Source organism: Cyprinus carpio, chromosome A19 (assembly GCF_018340385.1).
Source record: "Cyprinus carpio isolate SPL01 chromosome A19, ASM1834038v1, whole genome shotgun sequence".
Lineage (NCBI taxonomy): Eukaryota > Metazoa > Chordata > Actinopteri > Cypriniformes > Cyprinidae > Cyprinus > Cyprinus carpio.
Genome location: NC_056590.1, coordinates 2,527,382 through 2,549,775, shown reverse-complemented (window position 1 = coordinate 2,549,775; position 22,394 = coordinate 2,527,382). Strand labels below are relative to the sequence as shown.

The 22,394-nt window shown below is 36.4% G+C and overlaps 1 protein-coding gene and 1 pseudogene across 2 annotated transcripts; one reads left to right on the top strand and one right to left on the bottom strand.

Annotated features, from left to right (window-relative positions):
* Positions 1-2,061: 2,061 nt before the first annotated feature.
* Positions 2,062-10,668, top strand: LOC109111459 (H-2 class I histocompatibility antigen, Q10 alpha chain-like). Of its 2 annotated transcripts, XM_042776054.1 has the most exons (9): positions 2,062-2,362; positions 2,471-2,758; positions 2,849-3,133; positions 4,835-4,972; positions 5,329-5,403; positions 7,061-7,129; positions 8,304-8,348; positions 9,750-9,809; positions 9,897-10,668. In XM_042776054.1, exons 1-8 carry the CDS (start codon positions 2,062-2,064, stop codon positions 9,776-9,778), a joined length of 1,230 nt encoding a protein of 409 aa, XP_042631988.1. In that variant the 3' UTR covers positions 9,779-9,809; positions 9,897-10,668. The 2 variants fall into 2 exon arrangements, with proteins under 2 accessions (XP_042631988.1, XP_042631990.1); XM_042776056.1 differs by lacking the exon at positions 7,061-7,129.
* A 5,052-nt stretch (positions 10,669-15,720) lies between these two features.
* Positions 15,721-22,079, bottom strand: LOC122148858 (annotated as a pseudogene).
* Between the last annotated feature and the right edge of the window lie 315 nt (positions 22,080-22,394).

Below are 22,394 nucleotides of genomic sequence, written 5' to 3'. Positions count from 1 at the left end.
GTAAGAAATCGGATAAGAGATATCTCTAAATACTTTATGACTAGTCAAAACTCCATTTAAGATATCTGTAATTACTTTATAGATATCTTCAATAGACGCGTCATACATCCACAAATGTAATTAGAGATATCTCTAATTCAATTTCGACTAGTCACATGTTGGTGGGCGATAGTGTAGCCCTAAGTAGTCTCTGACAACAAAAATCTAGCGACCCGGAAACAAATGCCGGGACACATTACCCCTGTATTTGCCGGAATCGCAGTGTGAAAGGGGCTTGCAAGGCAGGCTTGCACTTTTACACTTGCTCCAGCTACATTTTTATTTCCATACTTTTGAATTACTTCTTTATAAAACAGTTTAAAATCACCCAAAGACGCGAGACCTTTATTATACAACTCTTAGACAAAACTGCGAATGAACAAAGGTGTATTTGCATGCAAATTAGATATCTATAAACGTATTTTGACTAGTCAAATTGTTAATTCCAGATATCTACATTGCAATTACAGCTAGTCACAAAGCTAAATGCAGATACTGTATCTCTAAATATAGTTTTTCCTAGTCAAAAATCTGATTGGGATCTCGATAATTAAATTGCAGATATCTTTAAATGGGTTTTGAATAGTCATAATTCCAATTCAAGATATCTTTAAATATGATTTGCCTAGTCAAAATTCCAATTAAAGATATCTACAAATGTAATTTGACTAGTCATAAATGAATTGCAGATATCTACAAATGTATTTTGGATATCTTTAAAAAAATGGAATTAAAGATACCTTAAATTGTAGTTTGACTAGTCAAATCATATTTAAAGATATCTTGAATTTGAATTACGACTAGTCAAAACTCAATTGAAGATATCTGAAAATATTTTTCAATGGAAGTCTATTGATCAATGGTGACTACTCGTAATAACATTGCAGATATCTGGAATGTGTATTATGACTAGTCAAAATGAAATGGTAGATATCTTCGATGCATATTATGACTAGTCATAATCACATTGTAGATATCTTAATTCCAATTATGACGAGTCATAATTGCAATATAGATATCTGGAATTACAATTGTGACTATCCGAAATTATATTTATGGATAGTCAAAACCACGTTTTAAATGCTAAAACGGCTTGCCATACGCGTTGGGTCAGTTGCTCGCGGCAGTTGAAAACTTCTCAACTTTCCAAGCGCCAACGCAGGCATCAGCCAATCAGATAGACTTATCCAAATACCCTGATGCAGACGCTAGCCAATCGCATTTATCCAGCACCAGAAAAAAACTAATGTGATTGGCTGTAGTCACTATGACGGTCGCGTCAGCGCCAAGTTTCAGAACTCCCGTGTGAATGTACCGTAAAAAGCGATACAAGCCTTGATACGCGCTTCACTGAAAGCTGCCGGGATTTCTCTATTATGACTAACGTTTCCTTTGTGTATTTGGCGTGGATGTCGCGACCAAGATTTTTGCTCCGCTTTGTGTTTTTCTTCTCTGTGGGACTTCGCCCTCACTTCAGACAGGTAACAGTTAAAGGATCACATTTTGCCTCGTGTCAGAAAAAGAAAGTGAAAGTAAAACTTCCTGGTCTATAACGGCTTTGTCACAACAGAATTTACATTTTATTGTGAATGTATGCTTACATCGTACATTTAAAAGTGTCTATATCTATATACTGATATAAATAATTTTATAAGAGTTTTGTCAACTTAAAAGCAACTATCCACGAACTTGATGTCCTAAACGTTGATCCACATGGCAGCGGCCTATTTAACGTTAACGCTATCTTTAGGGATTCAGTGAATATATATATATATAATATATATATATATATATATATATATTTCACTGAATCCAGAAATATAGATCTTGTTTGATCGGCTTATTCTGTTGTCTCTCATCGAATTATAGGTCTGGATTTATATAATACATTTACTCTTTTCAGTTCTTTCTGTAACTGAAATGTTTTGAGACTGTCCTGAGTGTGCCTCACTCACCTCATGTTGCCATTTCCTTCAGAAATGTAGCAACTCTTTTATCACATTTACTTCAATAGTTGATATAATGCATATTATATTCCCCTTTACTGCAGATAAACATTCCCTGTATTACATTTACACGGCCTTGTCCAAACCTGTCGAACAGCCGGGCATCTATCAATTCACTGCTATGGGTCTGCTGGATGACAGACAGATTGACTATTACAATAGCAAGGAACAGAGAAAGATTCCTACACAGCAGTGGATGAAGGAGAAAATGCAGGAGGATTACTGGGAAAAAGGCACCCAGTCAAGAAAGAGCAAAGAGCAGTGGTTTAATGTGAACGTCGACATTCTGATGAAACGGATGAGACACAATGAATCAGGTTAGGAACACTGATACATTTTAACCTTCAAATACATATCTTTATGAACATTTTTTTTTATTTTATTATCATCTGACTCTCAAACATTTTAATTTGTGTCTATTTCAGATGTTCATGTTCTTCAGTGGAGACATGGTTGTGAAATTGAGAAAAAGGGAAGTGAAGTGAATTTTTCCAAAGGCATTGATGAGTACAGCTATGATGGAGAGAACTTCCTGTCTTTTGATGATAAGGAGTCTCAGTGGGTTGCTCCTGTTGACGCAGCTCTTCCAACCAAGAGGAAGTGGGATGATGTGCCCATCCTAAACCAGTACACCAAGGGCTACCTGGAGAAAGAGTGTGTGGACTGGCTTAACAAATTCAGAGAATACGGAGATGAGGTGCTCAAAAAGGGCTGTGAGTAAATGTACAGTATTTGTATTTGTTGATGATCTGCAGTTGTCATAGAGATATAACTCACTTGTAAATTGTTTTCTTTGTTCTCAGCTCCTCCAAAAGTTTATGTATTTGCAAATAGGTCTTCTAAGAACAAAACCAAACTGCAACTCACCTGTCTGGCCACTGGTTTCTACCCCAAAGATGTGATGTTGACCATAAGGAAATATCGCACATCCCTGCCTGCAGATGAGATTGAATCCACAGGAATCAGACCAAACCATGATGGAACCTACCAGCTGAGGAACAGTGTGATTATCGAGGAGGATGAAAAAGCAGAATATGATTGTTCTGTGTTTCACAGAACCCTCGAAGGACAAATTACTGTCAGATGGGGTAAGCAAAGTGAAAGCATTAAATGAAGTTCCAAACATGTTCGGGAGGAGCCTGTCAGTCAAATATTCAGTCCTGTCAGTCGTCACTACAAGTGTATATAAACAGCAGTCACTGCACCGTCCCAACGACTATTCTTCCGGCATCCCTCCACCTCCCCGTCTCCTCCTTTATTTCCTTCTTTGTTCCTTCACACATACAATCATAGGGGGGTTCTTACTCGGAGCTCGAGCCAAGCGTCGAGCCAAGTTTGTTTATCATTATCCAGCAGGACTGAATGGGCAGGTGTACTCGTGAAATTCAATCATTAAAGCAGGGGTGTTTGCTCGGAGGAAGCAAGCGTGGCAGTGCCTCCTTAAAAAACTGGATGAGAAAATCTACAGTAGAAAAATAAAACACAAATTTTCTAAAATATGATATTAAAAAGTGTATAAAGTTTTCCAACAGCGACACCAGCAATTAAAGTTAGAGATTAAAGCTACAGCATCTCTATTGAATTGACTCTCTATAGAGTTTTAACAGATCTCAGAACATGTCATGGGTTTGGTGGAGGGGTGATTGTGAATGAATGTGGGGAAAAGTGATGTTGGAAAAGTCTATTTCATTGTTCACTCAATAAATCCTGCCTCGTTTCAGTGCTAGGTTCACACACACATATTGATCTGGAAAAGAAAAAAAATGTTAATGGCAAGACTAATTTAAAAGTAGTATAAGGCACCCACTCATCCACCATATTATCGCTTTATGTCACATGAAAATCAAACTTGTAATGGCTTGAAAACATCTTTTGTTAGTGAGCAGTCAGCTTGATGAAATTATACTGTAGGTACATCTTCATGTCTGTGACCATCACAACACCTGCAGTTTTTATTGAGCTTTGATGACTGAAGATCTGCAATTAAGTTGACTATTAAAAAAGAACAGCTGAACATCAGTTCACAAAACAACAACAATAATACTAACAGTGATTGAAATCTGAAATTTGTAACCGCATTCTTATAATTATTTTGGAATTAAAGTTAAAAAGCTTAAAAACACTACTAGTTTTTAATGAAGACAAAATATAATTGTTATTGGTGTTTTTTTGTTGTTGTTCTTGATAGAATTTACATTTGATTAAAAACACTGAGGACTTTGTCTTGTTAAAGGGTAAGCATATGCATTGCACCACCTATTTTAGCAACGGAAAATTATCAACTCAGTTTTAAAACATTCTGTGAAATGGAGGGGAAGCAGGGGAGACAGACAACAAAATAACGGCTCCCAGGCAGTTTTATTTTACTCTCATTGAGTTAAAAGCATCAAAGTTTCCCTCAAATGCATGCTGAATCTGTATTTGAATTGAATATGATTCAAATAAGCAGACGCAATCTCGTGAATAATTATGAGACACTGATGAGTCATCAGTATACTTTAATGTGAGAAAATGCCACAACCTGTGACAGTGACACTATGAAGATTTTAAATCTGTGAGACAAATAGCACTTAAGGTTAAAATGAACCATTTTCAAATACAGTTTATTTTAATGCTTGCTAACATTGTTTTCGATAATGTGCAACACAAACACTTCTGTTAAAATCTATGGATAAAATGTATGACCCCTTAAAATGACTCTAGATTAAAGGCTTAACAAAGGAATTTCAGTTCATTTTAAGTGATTGCACACTTTACAAGTGTTACTTTACACTTCACTTTTTTTGCAGATGGGAAATGCATAGACTGTTACAAAGGCTCTACCCCAGCTATTCTGGTTGGAGTTGTGATTGGAGCTGTGATTGGAGTTGTGATTGCAATACTTCTTGTTGCAGCACTCCTTTACCTTTATAACGCTAAAAGACTCGGTGAGTATTACAACATTATAACTGATCCTGGCCATACTCTTTTTAATATTTTTCTATAATAAAGGTGCATCAACTATCAGAATTGACAAGGCTGATTTTTGTTTTAAAAACCTATTGTTTTACTTAGGGTTGGGTGGTATGAATGACCGAACTCTTGTAATAGTCAGAAATATCTATTAATGTGGTTAAGCTGCAAGCAACTAAACTCTCCTTAACAATTATACACCTTTATACAACTTTACACCAAAAATTTTTGTTGTGCTATCTTGACTTGTTCACTTGCTTGTCTGTGTTCCTGACAGCAGCGCATGTAGTCTGTAATGGTATTTATGATCTTTATTTGTAATAATCTCTAGTTATCCCATGGAGTAACACCAGTGGAGCAGCACAAAGTGATCATGCTAATGGAGTAGCTCAAAATCTTCTCCCAGGTAAACTGAAAGTGTAATGAATCTGTAATTCCCTTTAGATAAGTGTTTTGGGGTGTTCATGCATACAACAATTTTATCGCTAGTGCTTGGGTGGGTGTATATGCTCCCACTGCTGGATGATTTTAATGGGCTACACAATGGTTATTAATTTTCTAATAATAATAATAATAATAAAATCACCACAAATTTGATGGATTACTTTAAAATACATAGGGAGTATGTTTTGACAGGGAATCAGTTTTCCGCTACTAATAATTAACATTCTGGAGTGCGGTTCCCAAAAGCATTGTTAGCAAGTTTGCAGCATAGATTAACAATTTGGTGTTTCTCAAAATCATAGTTCTAGCAAACATTCACAAAGAGCATCGCAAGTTATCTTAACCTGTGTTAAGAAGCATAGTTACTTGTTAGTATTACCTGTGGACTTGCATAGATCCAAATAAGCAAGCTAACATGCAGTACATGAAGTTTATCACGAGAATGAAAGTGAAGTGAACCCCAGAGTATAAACACAAGAGTCAGCGCTAGTGCGTCACTGAAGAGGGGTCATCTGAAGCGGCGAAAGGGGACAACAACATAGTGAAAAGTTGTTCAGCTACAGAACAGCTTACAATTGGTAGAGTTTTAGTATAGTATTATTAATAATTTAGTAATAGTATTACTAAATAAAACTGAAGGAAAATGAAAGGCCAAATCATTCAAAAATGTGACCCGAAATCTATTATATAAACACATTTTAGACCACCAGAAATAAATGGCTTAGATAAACAATTTCAGCGGAGAGTTACCAGTAATACAGACAAGTTTCCATGATACTTCCACCAACAAATATAATTGTTTATTACGCGGCTCTGTGGAATACTTGATTCTGATTGGTCAGTCGTGATTTTCCGAGGTATGTTATCCCTCGATAACAACCAGTAAAAGCTGATAACAGAGGCTCATCCGGGTAACAGCAGTCGACGCTGTACTCTTGCTAGGAACAGTTTTTCTTGGTGGAAGCTTGGCGTTTGTTTAGCTAATAAAATATTTAAACTCAACTCAAAATGGTGAACATTTATTTATTTATGTCATCCTGGTATTGTGGCTCTCTCGTTTCATACAAACACCGTTGTTGCCTTTTTTGCTACGATTGTTTTGTACGCTGTAATAGATTATAAGAGAACTAACAAACTGGTAAGGTTTTAAAACATTTGTCTTAAATCTTTTATTGCCTTAATTATGTATGTGATGAAATGTTGTGTAATAAATGGTTTGACTGCAACGTTTCCCTTAAATGTCCGTCTAGTTTGAACTTGCCACTTGCTTGTGAGTTTTGTTTTGAGGTTTGTTTTGAGTTGATATATTTAAACTCAAATCAATATTTCATGTCTAATTATTTACTTATGTGGCAAGTAGCTGTGTTCCACTTCGCGTCGGGGTCTTGATCACCCTGTCGCGGGTTATTCTGCGATAACAACCGGCTGGATGTACATTATCCCTTACTTATTATTATCGTTTGTTTGTATAATTAATTGCCTGCTAACACACGCTTATTGTGGCCACTTTACTAATATAACACTCACTTAATTTAACAGATGTATAATTTTGTGATAAATTAAAATTGATAAGTGTTCTGTGTTTATCTTATTTTCTATTCCTCATTGGATTTTCCCAGGGGATAATTATAGCAATGGGCATGCACAAACAGCAGCCAATGGGCATGCACAAACAGCAGCCAATGGAGGTAAGCAGTTAATTGTGCAGGTACAGCAGAAACATCTGCTGGTGTTTTTGAAATAATATGCAATGAGGGCTGTGTAGTGATTACATAATAACAAAACAAAAATATAATAACTGCACATTATTAATATATTAAAATGTTCAGAATTGAATTTTTTTGTTGGTATGGGTTGCTATTAGTGATTCATAGGGTCAACAAAATCTGCATTAACTGTGCTATGACTTTAAAGGATTAGTTCACTTCCAGAATAAAAATTACTTATAATTTACTCACCTCCGTGTCATCCAAGATGTTCATGTCTTTCTTTCTTCAGTCGAAAAGAAATTAAGGTTTTTAAGGAAAGCATTCCAGGGTTTTTCTCCATATAATGGACTTAAATGGGAACCGAGTTGTTGAAGGTACAAATTGCAGTTTGTGCAGCTTCAAAGAGCTCTACACGATCCCAGCCGAGGAATAAGTGTCTTATCTTATTCCACAAAAACCTTAATTTAATCTTTGCCAATAGCCTAGTGGTTAGCTTCGTCGACACATAGTGCAACTGCGCTCACGGTGACCCGAGTTCGATTCCCGTCTTGAGGTCCTTTGCGGATCCCGCCGTATTCTCTTTCCACCCAGTGCTTTCCTGTCAGCTCTCTACTGTCCTGTCCCAATAAAGGCAGAAAAACATCCATAAATATAACTTAAAAAAATATATATATATATTTTTGACTGAAGAAAGAAAGACATGAACATCTTGGATGACATGGGGTTGAGTAAATGATAAATTTTTATTCTGGAATTGAACTAATCCTTTAAGTCAAGTCAAGTCACCTTTATTTGTATAGAGCTTTATACAATACTTGTGTCAAAGCAGCTTTACAGTGTCAAACAGGAAAATAGTTAATCAATAATGCAAAGTCATTTTTCCAGCTAAAGTCAGTTCATTGATGATTCAGTGATGTCATCATCCAGTTCAGCTCTCTTCCAGTAGTCTCTGTGCAATCCCCAACTAAGTGAGATGCCGTTAATGTGTTATCGTGTTAACTTCCAACAGCCCTAAATTCAACAAGACATTTTCTTCACAAAGAAGTTTATAGTTTGAAATGTTAATGAACTTAAAATATAAAAATGCATACAAATTAAAATTAATAAGCATTCTGTGTTTATCTTATTTTCTATTCCTCATTGGATTTCCCAGGGGAGAATTATAGCAATGGACATACACAAACAGCAGCCAATGGAGGTAAGCAGTTAACAGTGCAAGTACAGCAGAAAAAAATCTGCTGGTGTTTTTGAAATAACATGCCATAAGGGCTGTGTAGTGATTACAAAATAACAAAACAAAAATGTAATAGCTGCAAAAAAGTATGTCAATAATGCAAGAAGACATCAACAAAGAGTCATTTTTTCCAGCTAAAGTCAGTCCATTGATGATTCAGTGATGTCATCATCCAGTTCAGCTCTCTTCCAATAGTCTCTGTGCAATCAGTCAAGCATCCTCAACTAAGTGAGATGCCATTAATGTGTTATCGTGTTAACTTCCAACAGCCCTAAATTCAACAAGACATTTTTCTTCACACAGAAGTTGTAGTTTGGCATGTTTTCTGCCCCCTTTGATTGACAGGATATAACCAGATCATGGTTGTTTTTAAAGAATCAGCAGATGGCTGATGGTGCAGATAATTGATCTATCGGTAAGCCCCCCTCCCCTCGAATGCAGTTGAGCCAATGGCAGTCTAGTATCAGTTGCAGGGGAGTGGAACTCGGACATCTGAAGGTTCAGCGCCATATAGAAACATTGGAAGATCCGAAGCTCGCATCATTTTTTATGGGGTTTATGCTACAAAAATTTAAAAAACAATGTGCATAGGGTACTTGTCAGACTAATTTCAGTTATCCTGAGAGGATATGCAATGTAATTTATTTCATTACTTTTCCTAAATCCAACCAAAACAGAGCAAAATGTCCCTAAGCATTCAACCCTAATCACCATGAAGATGAAAACATTCATTTTCTGGTTGTAATACTCTCATTAAGTTACACTTTTCATCTGCTCAAGCAGAATGTTAATGTCAATTTGTGCTATAGCAAGGTATCTCTGGCTAAAATTAGCTAACGTTAGCATTAAGGTAGGTGAGTCCATACATTAGTACCAAAACCTAAATGGCGAACTGTTCTCATGTCATGTACTGTGCAGTTTAAGTCAAAAACACATAAACGAAGGTCTATATTAAAGTGCCTCTCCATATTAATCTGTTCAAATGTAAATTAATTTAATCTTACTCTGCAGTATATGAACGGTGTTGATCGGGGATGTTGTCATTGCGATTGTGATGACTGTAACATAATTCTCCCATTTGCATTGTGATCTGTATTTTTACATATTTATTTTAATATCTTTTATATATTCCTCCATGGCATATTTAAGTCCCACTTGAAGGTCCATCTGTGTCCCAAATTTATCAGAAACACCTCAGAAGAAGGTTTTCACTGACAGCTGTCATTGTAAGACAGTGAGCAACAGTAACTAAGGCGGGCAGGGCTTAACGATAGGTCAATTGCCTTTATTAACTGAGTACTGATTATAAGCAAATAGTACAGTTATATGTGAAGTTTACTAAAATATTCTTCTATTTTTTCCCAGTTGTTTGTCCAATTGAAGAAAGCAGGTGAAATGGAAGCCAACGTCTAACTGTAAAATAGTGTATGTATTCCAGAATTATGCTAAAGAAATGAAACTTATGGTCATCTTTTACTGCAATATTGATTACGGTTTCTTTTTGTGCCACAGGAAGCAGGAAAAGTAGTGACTGAAGATGGAGATGGCCTTTCTGTTTTTTTTTTCTTACTTTCATCATATCTACCATGTGCTTTGCTTTCCTGAATTCAGGTGTGTAAGATCTGGACAGCGTCAGACATAGGTAACTTAATTTCAAAAAGTCAAATTCAAGTACTTTAAGCACCTTGTACGAACGCTGCTCTCAGTTTAAGTCCTGGAAAACCCTTGAAAACAGCTATATTTTGAATAAGGTACCTGAAAAATACTTTAATTTCATATATACTGCCCTTTATAAATGTGTTTTTTTTTTTTTTTTCTCGATAAAACAATCTTGCAGCACATCTGATATAAATATGGAGCTGTTTCACTGGGCTTTTATAATGTACATCCAGCCGATTGTTATCTCAGAATAAACCCAGACAGGGTGATCAGGACCCCTGCGCGAAGCTTATTACACAGCTACTTGCCACATAAAACCATGTCTGCCATGTAAACATAAAACAATGTCTGCATTTGTGATCAGAGAAATGACAAACAAAGAGCACAACACCAGCGATTCTCACTTACAGTCCTCGCGCCCCCCAGCTCTGCATATTTTGCATGTTTCTCTTTGTTAACACACCTGATTCAGATAAGCTCATTGGAAGTGAGCTCCAAGCATGAACTGTGTTCCCATTGACATGGTCCCTACACAGTGTTCATTGCTCCCTACTCCCTGAGCAGGGGAAATCTGCTGAAGTTACCTCACTTCGGAATGTTCATTCACGGATTTGCAATGAGGAATGTCTTCACACACGGAAAAAGTGTGACATCATACATCTCTGTAAATAAATACAATTTCAATTCATGTCTCGCACACTTCTATTCACTTTGAATTGAACCATATACATTCACTTTGAACTGGAATCATGGCAGAATATCCTGTGATGTCCACTTCGCAGGGCACTTACGTTCGAATAGAAACAAACGTCTGAAGCAATAAGAGAGACATACAAAATGTGAAGAGCAAGGGGGCGCGAGGACTGGAATTGAGAACCGCTGCTCTACACTGCTCAGAACTCGAGTTTGAATCATCAGTGGCAAATCCTTTACGTATGTAAACGTACTTCCAGACTGAGTCAGAACAGCCGGCATTGTAGACTACTCTTTCAGGATCAGGAAACAGTCCTCCATAAAATGTGCTGCACACATCTGTATATTTTGGTTTCATTGTTCCAGATCAGTGTTGTAAATACAAGATTTCTAGTTATGTCCTCTTTTGGAAGGCCAAACAAAGTATTTTCGCTTTCACAATGAAACGGCATGTCCATGACATGGCGCCTGCGGCAACAGCGAAAATCAAAGGTTACGCCTTCTTTCTTTGCGTGAACATTTGGGCGGTGTTATGCAGATCTTCCCACATCGTGACGTAGGGGTGTGTTTAAACGAGGCGTTTTAGGAGGTGCTTGGACAAGTCTTAACTTTTATAAAGAACATCTCTTTGGGGTTGAGACTTTAGTCTTTGCAAATTAACAGATCTTCTTTATGCACCAAGAGCTTGTAACACTAAAGAGAAAGGAAAACTTGAAATTGCATCATATGACCCCGTTAATCACTTACCCCCATGTCGTTCCAAACCCGTAAAACCTTTGTCCTTCTTTGGAATACAGTTAAAGATATTTTGGATGAAAACCGGGAGGCTTGTGACTGTTCCATAGACTGCCAAGTAAATTACACTTAGGTCCAGAAAAGAATGAAAGACATCATCAGAATAGTCAATCTGCCATCAGTGGTTCAACCATAATTTTATGAAATGATGAGAATAATTTTTGTACACAAAGAAAAATATAAATAAATGACTTCATTCAACAATTTGTCTCCTCTGTGTCTCTCCGCATCACAGTAGAACCATTTTGGAGAATATGAGCTGATTGCAAGCAGCGTACGTTCTTCTGTGTCAGCCCGCGCTGCATGGATGCACTGTTTTCGTTCAAATAAAAGTGGTAAATACATGTAAAAACCATATCCTTGTGTCACAGCTGACACAGAATAGCATACGCAGTTTGCGTTCAGCAGATATTCTCCAAAGTGGTGCTACGGTGATGCAGAGAGAGACCGAGGAGATAAATTGTTAAATAAAGTCGTTTTTTTTTTTTTTTTTTATTTGTTTTCTCATCGTTAATAAAATTCAGATTGAACCACTGATGGCAGATGGGACTATTCTGACGATGTCTTTCGTACTTATCTGGACCTTGACAGTGTAACTTGTCAGTCTATGGAACACATCCTGGTCACAAACCTCCTGGTTTTCATCCAAAATATCTTAACTTGTGCTCTGAAGAGAACGAAGCCTTTACGGTTTTGGAATAACATGGGGGTAAGTGATTAATGACAACATTTTCATTTTGGGGTGGAGTAACCCTTTAAAATGGGGTGGGTTTTTAATTACTTGATTTTGATTTTGGGTTGGGGTTGGCCTTTTCATTGGCACCCTCTGCAGGTATTTGTTAAATACATAATATACTTAAATTGGTTATGTTCATATTTTGTGTAGGCATATTACATTATGTAGGCCTATTTTATCAGTGTTCTATAAAACCATGTAATAAAGTGGTTTTGATACTTTATTTAAACCAATTATTAATGCCTCATCGTTAGCTTATATACAAATAGTCATTCTAAAGCCTGTTTTTCACTTAGTTCTATTTGTATTACTAAAAAATATCAGATTACTCAATTGTCAAAATAATCAGTATAGATTACTTGATTACCAAAATTATCATTAGTTACAGCCCTATATTAGTTAAAATATTTCAAAATACAACTGCATTGTTTAGATTTGTGATTAAAAGACAAATATTTTGTCGTTTAAAAAAAAAAAAAGTCTTAAAAATAGTATTAAAATATTTTCTGATTCTAGTGAACCCAGTATCTGTACATCTCATGAGCCAAGCGTAGACACACACCCTAGTGTTGATAAGCGGTGACATAGCTCATAATTTCCCAAGTGTATGATACAGCTTTCATTCTTTAGGTCAATCATATATTTATAAAAAAATAATTTAAAAAAAATGCGATAACTTTGCTATAATATCCTTTAAAACATTAAAGTTGCCACATGCATTGCATGCTTTTGTGCTGCAGTTTATCTGTACCATTTTGTTTTATTAGCTGTTGTAGTTGTTTTCGTTTATTAGGCTAGAATTTGAAAGATAACAATATTGTTTGATAAGTGAGATCTCTGATTTTAGTCCTTGAAAACCCAAAAAAGTAGTGCTTGAAAAGTCCTTTCAAAAGTTTCTGTACAAACCCTATGAGAGATTGTAATGACTTGCTGCCATGCTACCTTCAGACTGTGTAAAGTGTTATGATGCACGTTCATGTGTAATGAAGAAGGACATAGAATATGGGGGATTTCTAACTTTTACCATCAAGCTCAAGAAAAATGAAGAATATCTGGAAATAACATATATAATAATGTCCAAACAAATTAAGATAGTTGTAGTCATCCACTGTTATGGGCAAAAATGTTTATTTTAATTTAGGTCAAACATTTCAGTTGATAGCCATGTTTTTTTTTTTTTTTTTTTTTTTTTTTTTACATTAATGCATTTGAGAAATGCTTTTATCAAAAGTGACTTGCATTCAAGCTATACATTTCATATACGTTTCCTGGGTCTCAAACTCATGACCCATTGCTGATTTGCTCTCTCTCGCTCTCTCTTTCTCTCCTCTCCACCTGTTGCTGGTGTGTGGGTGAGCACACTGGCTGCTGTCGCATCGTCCAAGTGGATTCTGCACACTGGTGGTGGTGGAGGAGAGACCCCCGCATGATTGTAAAGTGCTTCTTGGTGTACAACAATACACAAAGAGCTATATAAATGCATCATTCATTCATTCATTTCAGCAGTTTCCTGGGTATCGAACTCATGACACATTGCTAGCGCTTGCTCTACTGTTTGAGCTACAACAATGTCATTTGAGGTCAAAGTATGAACTTATCAAAATAAGCATGATGTGCTTAAGCTTTGAATAAATGTTACAAAGTTATTTTGACTGTGGTTGTTTTTTTTTTAAAGAGTTGGCCTAGTTGACTGCAAATTAGCTTTATTTTATTTTTTCATTACTAATAGCATAATTTCACAATGCAGATTTCAAGCATGGGACACTGGAGATCATTTCATAAATAAAAGTTAGAAGAACTTAAGATTCATTGTTAACTAAAAATTTTTATAAACGGATTTGCATGTAACAAAAATAATTGAAAGATGTTCGAAAGCAATATTTTAAGTTACAGGATATAATAAAATGTGCCCTCTAGAAGCTTGCGTTCTGCAAGTGAACGTCGCTTGATTGTGCCATCCCAAAGAAGCACAAAGTCACTTTTGCGGACTTTTAAATTAAATGTTCCCTCCTGGTGGAATGACCTGCTCAACTCATTCCGAGCAGCTGAGTCCTTAGCCATCTTCAAGAATCGGCTTAAAACACATCTCTTCCATCTTTATTTGACCCTCTAACTTTTGCACTCACTATTCTAATTTCTATTCTATTTTTGTATTCTATCTATTTTCTTTTCATTTATTATACAATTATAAAAAAAAAGACCTCTAACACTAGCTTGCTCTATTCTTTTTCTATTCTATCTGTTTTCTTTTTATTATATTATTTAAAAGCCCTTGCTACGTACACTACGTTTAGGCTAACTGAGACTTGTTATAGCACTTATATATCATTGCTCTTTTGGTTGCTGTTGCTTTTGTTTGGTGTTTTGTGTGTTTTTATAAATTAATAAACTCCTAATAACCCATCCAAGTGCACACACACAGCAGTGAGAAGTGAAACACCCCGTGAACCACACACCCGGAGCAGTGGGCAGCTATATATCCAGCGCCCGGGGAGCAACTGGGGGTTCAGTGCCTTGCTCAAGGGCACTTCAGCCATGCGTATTGAGGGTGGAATTGGTGCTCTTGTTCATTCACTCCCTCCCACCTACAACTCCTGCCAGCACCGAGACTCGAACCTGCGACCTTCTGGTTACAAGTCCAACTCTCTAACCATTAGGCCACAGCTGCCCCACAGGTTTTTTTTCACTACTGGAACACTTGAACAAGCAGGGAAATGCTACATACCAGTGTATTTATAATTAAGACAATACTTTACAAATAATATTTTGTTGTTTTTGATTGCCTCCATTGTCCTCATTTGTAAGTCGCTTTGGATAAAAAGCGGTCTGCTAAATGACTAAATGTAAAGTAAATTATAATCGTTTCATAATATCTACCTTATTTTTCCTGCAAATTTTTTTGTTTCTGGTAACATGTCTGTGTCATCCACTTCCACCTATTTTTAAATATAAAACAGCTCCTTTTTCTGCTTGATATTGCAAACAGGTGTTTCACACCATATTATTTGTAAAGTATTGTCTTAATTATAAATACACTGGTTTGTAGCATTTCCCTGCTTGTTCAAGTGTTCCAGTAGTGACAAAAAAAAAAAAAAAAAAAACCTGCTTTTGACATAATATTTAAACTATGGTAAGGGGCATGACATTTCCCGACCAGCCTCCCTGTATAGCCGAGTGCTGTCAATCACAACACACACTGGCCCAGCTAACCAATCACAGCACATCTCTTATTTCAGAAGACAGGCCTTCACTTGATACAGGAAATATTCAAGCTGTTCATGCCAGTGTGGGAGAGGTGTTGTAATAATGTAAAATACTTGAAAAATAATGTGTTTTTCGAACAACCTATTATGAGAGCCTATTCTAGTACAGTCCCAAAACAAAATCAAGACTTTGTAAAAGAGCATAATAGGACGCCTTTGAGTGCTTGCCAAAATATACATTGTGCAAAGATTGAGCTAAAATTTTATTCAACGTAAGACAACACCAACACAAGAGGATTCACACACTCCCGTTGCCAGTGGTTCACCTGCATCTCATTCAGGGAAACTACAAGAATATTGACACCAAATCACATCAGCTGGCAGACAATAGAAATGAATCATTGTAATAGATCAACGACATTTGAGTGAATTAATGTATACAAATTCTGAACACTCACCTTTCCATCAAAGCAGGTCTCTGTGCAAGGCGACCCAGAGGGCAAGCACACTTCAGTAGAGCACATGAAGTAAATCTGTTTGCAAGGAGAAACACGTGAACCACCGGCTTTTCTTTCCAAATCATTCTTCTGATCATGTGTTTGTGTAGTTACCTCCTCATTCAGGTATTTTCTGGTGGGACAAATCCATGAACTGAAAGGCTTTAATCTCAAAGCGACGCTGGTGCCGATTTTGAGGAAGATGTTTCATATAAAGGATGGAGGTGCTGCCAGAGTCGAGAGGATTAGGGCATCTGCAGAATAAGTGTTAAACAAGAATTAATGCTGAATAAGACATTTGAGAAAAGCAAAACTTGTAAGTGTATGCAAATAGACTTTATTGAATAAACTGAACAAACTAAAGGTTTTGATGTGCAATAGGTAATAATGGAAACAAATGTTAATGAACTTAAAATCTAAAAATGCATACAAATCAAAATACCCCTGATGCCATGGTCTCTTACCCATCAAACAGCAGAATCAGGGCACTCTTGGCGGAGCGTGGATAGGCCACACAGTAGTGCACTATGAGAGTAGCTGCAGGTTTTCGAGACATCAGACGCAACTCCAGATATACAGACTTCCCCAAAAGAACGTGTAGGGGCTGATGACACTGTGGATAAAACTTAGTGAAAGTCGCATCTACAAGAAAAAGAAATTGGGGTAAATTAAGCATCTCAAATAGTAAAGGCTATGACAGTATGGCATGTGCCAGTTTAACATGGGCTACTGAACCCATAGAAATTAAAAGCTGAACTCCAAAACGTCCTTCAGACACCAGGAATGGAGGCAGACTGGGACTCATAACCATGTATCCTGCACTCGCAAGCACAGGTCCTGCAAACATGGGAGGAGCTGACACCCTCGGGTAGCGGCACTCAACCATCAGTCTAAGAGACAATAAAAGACAAAGGAGGAAAAATAAGCAGTATATAGGCACACAAGCATACAATGCCAGCCTGTGAGATTACGAAGACTTGGAACAATATGCACTGTCAGACCAGGAACATGCCTTGAAGACAGCAAAAGAACAGGCTAGACCCTTTTCAAAGAACATTTTTAAAAACCTGATTGGATTATCCCTGGAGATCATGCCGTACTTCAGGTTGCGAACTTTAATTATGGTCTGTACTTCAGCCAGGTAAATTACCGTCTCACCAATGACCTGTAGAATTACAGCAAACGTCCTCTTGTTTCAATGAACTGACTGAATCAGTGTACAATACAAACTGCCTTCTCTACTACAAAATACTTACGAAAGAACGTGTTCCACACTCAGAGATAGAAAATTTGAAGATGGCGAAGTCTTTGTTGGATATAACAGGCTTGCAAACCAGTCTTTCCAGCAACCATCAGGCTCATGGGGTTCACAGGGATGTTTGTGAAATCATTATAAACAGCGAAGACAAAGTTCTTATCAGCAGTGCATTCTGGGAAGACAAGAAGGTTGAGCCAAATTAAACTAAATTTGAAAACAAGACGTTAAAAACTGATAAAAAAATAAATAAATAAATCCACTCCTCCCTGGATTTTTTTTAAAGAATAAAATAGGTTTTTAAAATGTCTAGTACCACTATGTACCACTAGAGACGTCTTGTATGTACGAAAAAAAATAAAATAAAAAATAAATAAATAAATAAATAAATATATATATATATAATGCAGTAAAACTTCACATCCATGAAAAGCTAACGCTTTATTTTTTGGCATAGACCAACATGACAGTATGCCTGTGCACAACGTAAGGTACAAGTAAAGAAATTCTCTACTGAGCCTGGTCTAAAAGGACTATAATAATAATAATAATAATAATAATAATAATAATAATAATAATAATAATAATAATAATACATTATATAATAATAATAATAATAATAATAATAATAATAATAATAATAATAGTGATTATTGGATGTGCGAAGAGGCTTGCCTCACTGTCACTTTGCATTATCATTTTCATTTTTAAGAGGTACTCTTAAAAAAAAGGCATGTAATACAATTAATTTAACATATAATGTTCATTTAAACACTTCTTTGAGACTTTTAACATTTAAACAATTGATCATTCTCATCAAAACATGGCTCATGCATTTAAGTTTATCACTGATTTTATTTGCACTCAATGTTGTGGATTCAGCCAATATATTACTGAAATGTTGTGTTAAGAGAAATCTCATTGGTTCTCACACATCAAAAGCGAACGTTGGAGCTTCTATTTAATGTATGCAAGTACTTTTCAAAATGAAACAAATTTAACAAGTACTGTTTTTTTCTTCAGAAATGTAATCAATTAAAAATACAAGTACCATACTTGAATAAAGTACAAATCCCCCAAAATGACTCAAGTATTTTACACCCCTAAGAATGTATTTAAGTGGACAGACCTAAAAACTGCAGGATTTGAGGTCCTTATGATAACACTGTGTGAACTGACTTGCCTTAATAGACTTCAGTTTCTTGAATATGCACAGTTTCAGTGGTGAAGTACATAACATACCGTCCATGGGATTGTAGCAGACTGAGGTCCTCTCATCAAAACAGCATCCTGTGGCCAGACACTCGTCTTGCGTTATACCCGAGGTGCCACACGACACTCTCTGATTGTCAGAGATGCTGCAGCCTTAAAATAAAACCCCATGAAAAAGCAGAATTAGTTTGAGAAAGACCAACACATGGCAATTTGTAGCCATTTTTGGTCAATTCGTATAAATTCACGACCTCATTTGTACATTACTGTACAATATGCTCTCTAAAATTAAAATTATATTATACCTTAACTCACAGATGACCTTATATCTGATTTGGAAAGAAGGTTAAAGAAGTGAAAGAAGTTACAGCAGCAGCAAAAAAATGATTAATGGATGTGGAAGAGGCTTGGCTCACTGTGCCAATTCATCCCCCAAAGTCTTTGGGTTTAAGATCTGGGCTTTTCGGACATTTTTTCCACACCAGATTCATTACATAATTTTTAGGCCCCCCATGGACCTCACTTTGCCCATAGAGTCAAATTTTATTTTCAAAAGTTCCTACTCAAAACTATTGCAACAATGTTAGAAGCATTCTAGCAAGTCAATCTGTGAAACAGTTCTCTAGAATATTGTATGGTGTATCAGCGTGTATCAGCAATAATAATAATAATATGTTACATAAATATAATGCTTTTCTAAGCACTTAAATCGCTTCACATTGTGTGTGCAATAACTCGTTTACTGAGCCAAACCTTTAATCAAATCATGTCAAAATCAGATGATCTGAGGAACAAACATCTATTTGTTTTGTAAGGATGAAAGAACCTCAGATACGTTGATCTCCTGTGAAACAGACAATAAAAACATACACGGGCATCTTGCAGGACACTTCCTTTACTTCTGTCCATTCGTTTCTTTTGAAATCCCTTCACCCATCTTCCTTCTACTCAGTCTGCTAAAAATGATTACATGAAAATGCCAATGCAAGTGAACTAACAGTCATGTCTGATATCATTTGAAATGTCTCAGTGCGACTGGTACAATGGTCTCACTTCTACAGAAGTAAACTAAAAGGTAATAAAGATTTAGAGATATTTTGCTTACTGTAATGGGTGTGCCCTCTCCCAGGGTCTTTCATGCATATTACCTCCTGTTCCCACTGAGGTGTAAACTACCCAGGTACCTTCATTTGGGGGATGTTTTATCTTGGTTGTGAATTTAAGGATTGCAGCAAAAGGATTGGGGCAATTCTTCAGCCATGAATGAGCCCATAGTTAGTTCTCTTAGATTCATCTTTGAGAATTTGATGCCATGTATTGATTTGATATCTTTGATTTGGCTATATAAGTGGCATAATACATATTTACCTGACTGATAATAAATGGTTACATTTGATTTTGCGCTGTAGTAGATTAAGTTGTATCCTTGTTACCGCAGTACATACTAAAATCTCAGTTAAGGTGGGAGCATAGGGCACACTAACTGTATCTTTAGAGATCCGGCTAACACTTGGTATTGGTTCATGTGCACTTAGATTGTAAGGCTTATAGGGAATTTCCGTTTAGGTCAACTGGATGTTGTTCAACCAACCTAAATAGGGTGAGCCGAAGATATGCAAAATACGTTTAATGGCTGAAGCGATATCTTTGAGCAACATGAGCACCTAAATGAACGAATATAATAATATTAAAGAATAAATAATCAGATGTCTAGGTCAATTACCCTATAAATGATAGATAATAATAATAATTGACATTCCAACTCAAATGCGAGGTCATAATAAAATGGAGTCAGATTACAATTTAACTTAACTTAAATAACTTTGTGCGCCGAAAAAGTCAGAACACGCAAGAAAACCTTCATCCACCACTGGATAACTTCCTTTGGCCAAGTGCGTGGACCTTACAGTTTGAAACTGTGCAGAAAGTTGTGTTTGGAAACCTGTTTGACTAGCTACTTTCACCGCACAGGTGCTCCTTCATTTCCGAAAATTTCACATTTTGAAATTTTTGCTTCGTCGGAATGGGATAACACTTGATGACTTTTGTCGCATTAGCTATGTGAACACACACCAAAAATCATGGACATGATGCAGAATTTAAATGGTCGAAAAATATAACAAGCAACACTTGGTACCTTCATGTTCAAAAATGACCAACATAAGAAACTAATAAAAAAAGTAAATGGAAAAAATAGCTAATAAAAATGGTATAAATAATCGCATAGCATCATAAAATATTATTCAACAAAAATATATTTGATTGATTTTACTGAAGAAAAAAAAACGTTTTAAGGCTTTGGTCACTTTTGACCACCGAAGGTTCCAAGTGTGACCCACAAGTGAAGAGGCTCAGAATACAACGCCAATTCAACAGTTAAAGCATCTAGTATCAGCCAAACTGAAAAATATTAGCCAATGCTTATGGCTATTACAGCTTCATTTCATGGGATGCTTTTTTATTAAATCTGTCAGAAAACTTTTCAAAAGGCAGTGGAAGTATGCTTTGCATTATCATTTACACTTTTAAGAGGCACTCTTAAAAAAAGGTACGTAATACAATTAATTTAACATATAATGTTCATTTAAACACTTTTTGGAGACTTTTTTAAAACAATTAATCATTCTCATTGAAACATGGGTCATGCATTTAAATTTTCATCACTGATTTTATTTGCACTAAATGTTGTGTAATATATTGGCTGAATCCACAACTAATGGCTATATCAAAACAGACAAACATGGATAAACTTTTGAGGGAAAAGGACCATTGGTACATCAATATGCTTTCTCAGATTTGATGGCCAACTTTTGAAGCCAGACATTTACCTGATGAAAGTTTTAACTGAAGCTGAACTGTTGCCGTGTGAACAGAAAATCTCATTGGTTCTCACACATCAACAGCGGATGTTTAAGCTTTTGTTTACCATATTTAATGTATGCAAGTACTTTTCAAAATTAAATAAATTTAAGGAGTAACAAATGCTGTTTTTCTTCAGAAATGTAATCAATTAAAAATACAATACCATACTTGAATAAAGTACAAATCCCCCAAAACGACTCAAGTATTTTACACCCCTAAGAATGTATTTAAGTGGACAGACCTAAAAACTGCAGGATTTGAGGTCCTTATGATAACACTGTGTGAACTGACTTGCCTTAATAGACTTAAGCTTCTTGAATATGCACAGTTTCGTGGTGTGAAGTACATAACATACCGTCCATGGGATTGTAGCAGACTGAGGTCCTCTCATCAAAACAGCATCCTGTGGCCAGACACTCGTCTTGCGTTATACCCGAGGTGCCACACGACACTCTCTGATTGTCAGAGATGCTGCAGCCTTAAAATAAAACCCCATGAAAAAGCAGAATTAGTTTGAGAAAGACCAACACATCATGGCAATTTGTAGCCATTTTTGGTCAATTCGTATGAATTCACATGATCTCATTTGTATATTACTGTACAATAGGCTCTCTAAAAATCATACATTTTCATATAAACGTCACGCAGTATGAATTAATAGAAATTTGCCACCAATCGGGTTGAATAGGCACATCAGCTTTAGATCAACAGTTGACCTGTACACAAGAGTTTCACGTTCACCTCCCGGTCTGCTGTTCAGCAGCAGTGGATATGCTGGGGAAAGGGGAGTGTGGTGGGGTGATGACTGGGAAGGTTGTGCCAGGGGTAGTTTTGCACAAACTGGCATCTGATCTAACTGCACACTCCGATGTTTTAGGGAAGCAGTGAGACTTTGTTTTGCATCACAAGACACCGTAGCGACATCCAACTGTCCGGCTTCATCTGGATAGAGGACGCTCAGAGTGTAACGGCCGTCCTAAAGACAGAACAATGGTAAAAAAAAAAAAAAAAAGCTGTGCAGCTCTTTTGTTGACAGAGCCTGGGGGGAGAAAAGGTTAAAATAAGTGGGGCTTGGGAAATCAAATGAATCAAAAATCA

What these genes read in the sequence shown, in the direction of transcription:
- LOC109111459 (XM_042776054.1), top strand. Translation starts at nt 2,062, where the DNA reads ATGCATATTATATTCCCCTTTACTGCAGATAAACATTCCCTGTATTAC. An exon ending in AGCTCAAAATCTTCTCCCAG is followed by an intron (nt 5,404 to 7,060) that starts GTAAACTGAAAG and finishes GGATTTTCCCAG; the next exon opens with GGGATAATTATAGCAATGGG. An exon ending in ACAAACAGCAGCCAATGGAG is followed by an intron (nt 7,130 to 8,303) that starts GTAAGCAGTTAA and finishes TGGATTTCCCAG; the next exon opens with GGGAGAATTATAGCAATGGA.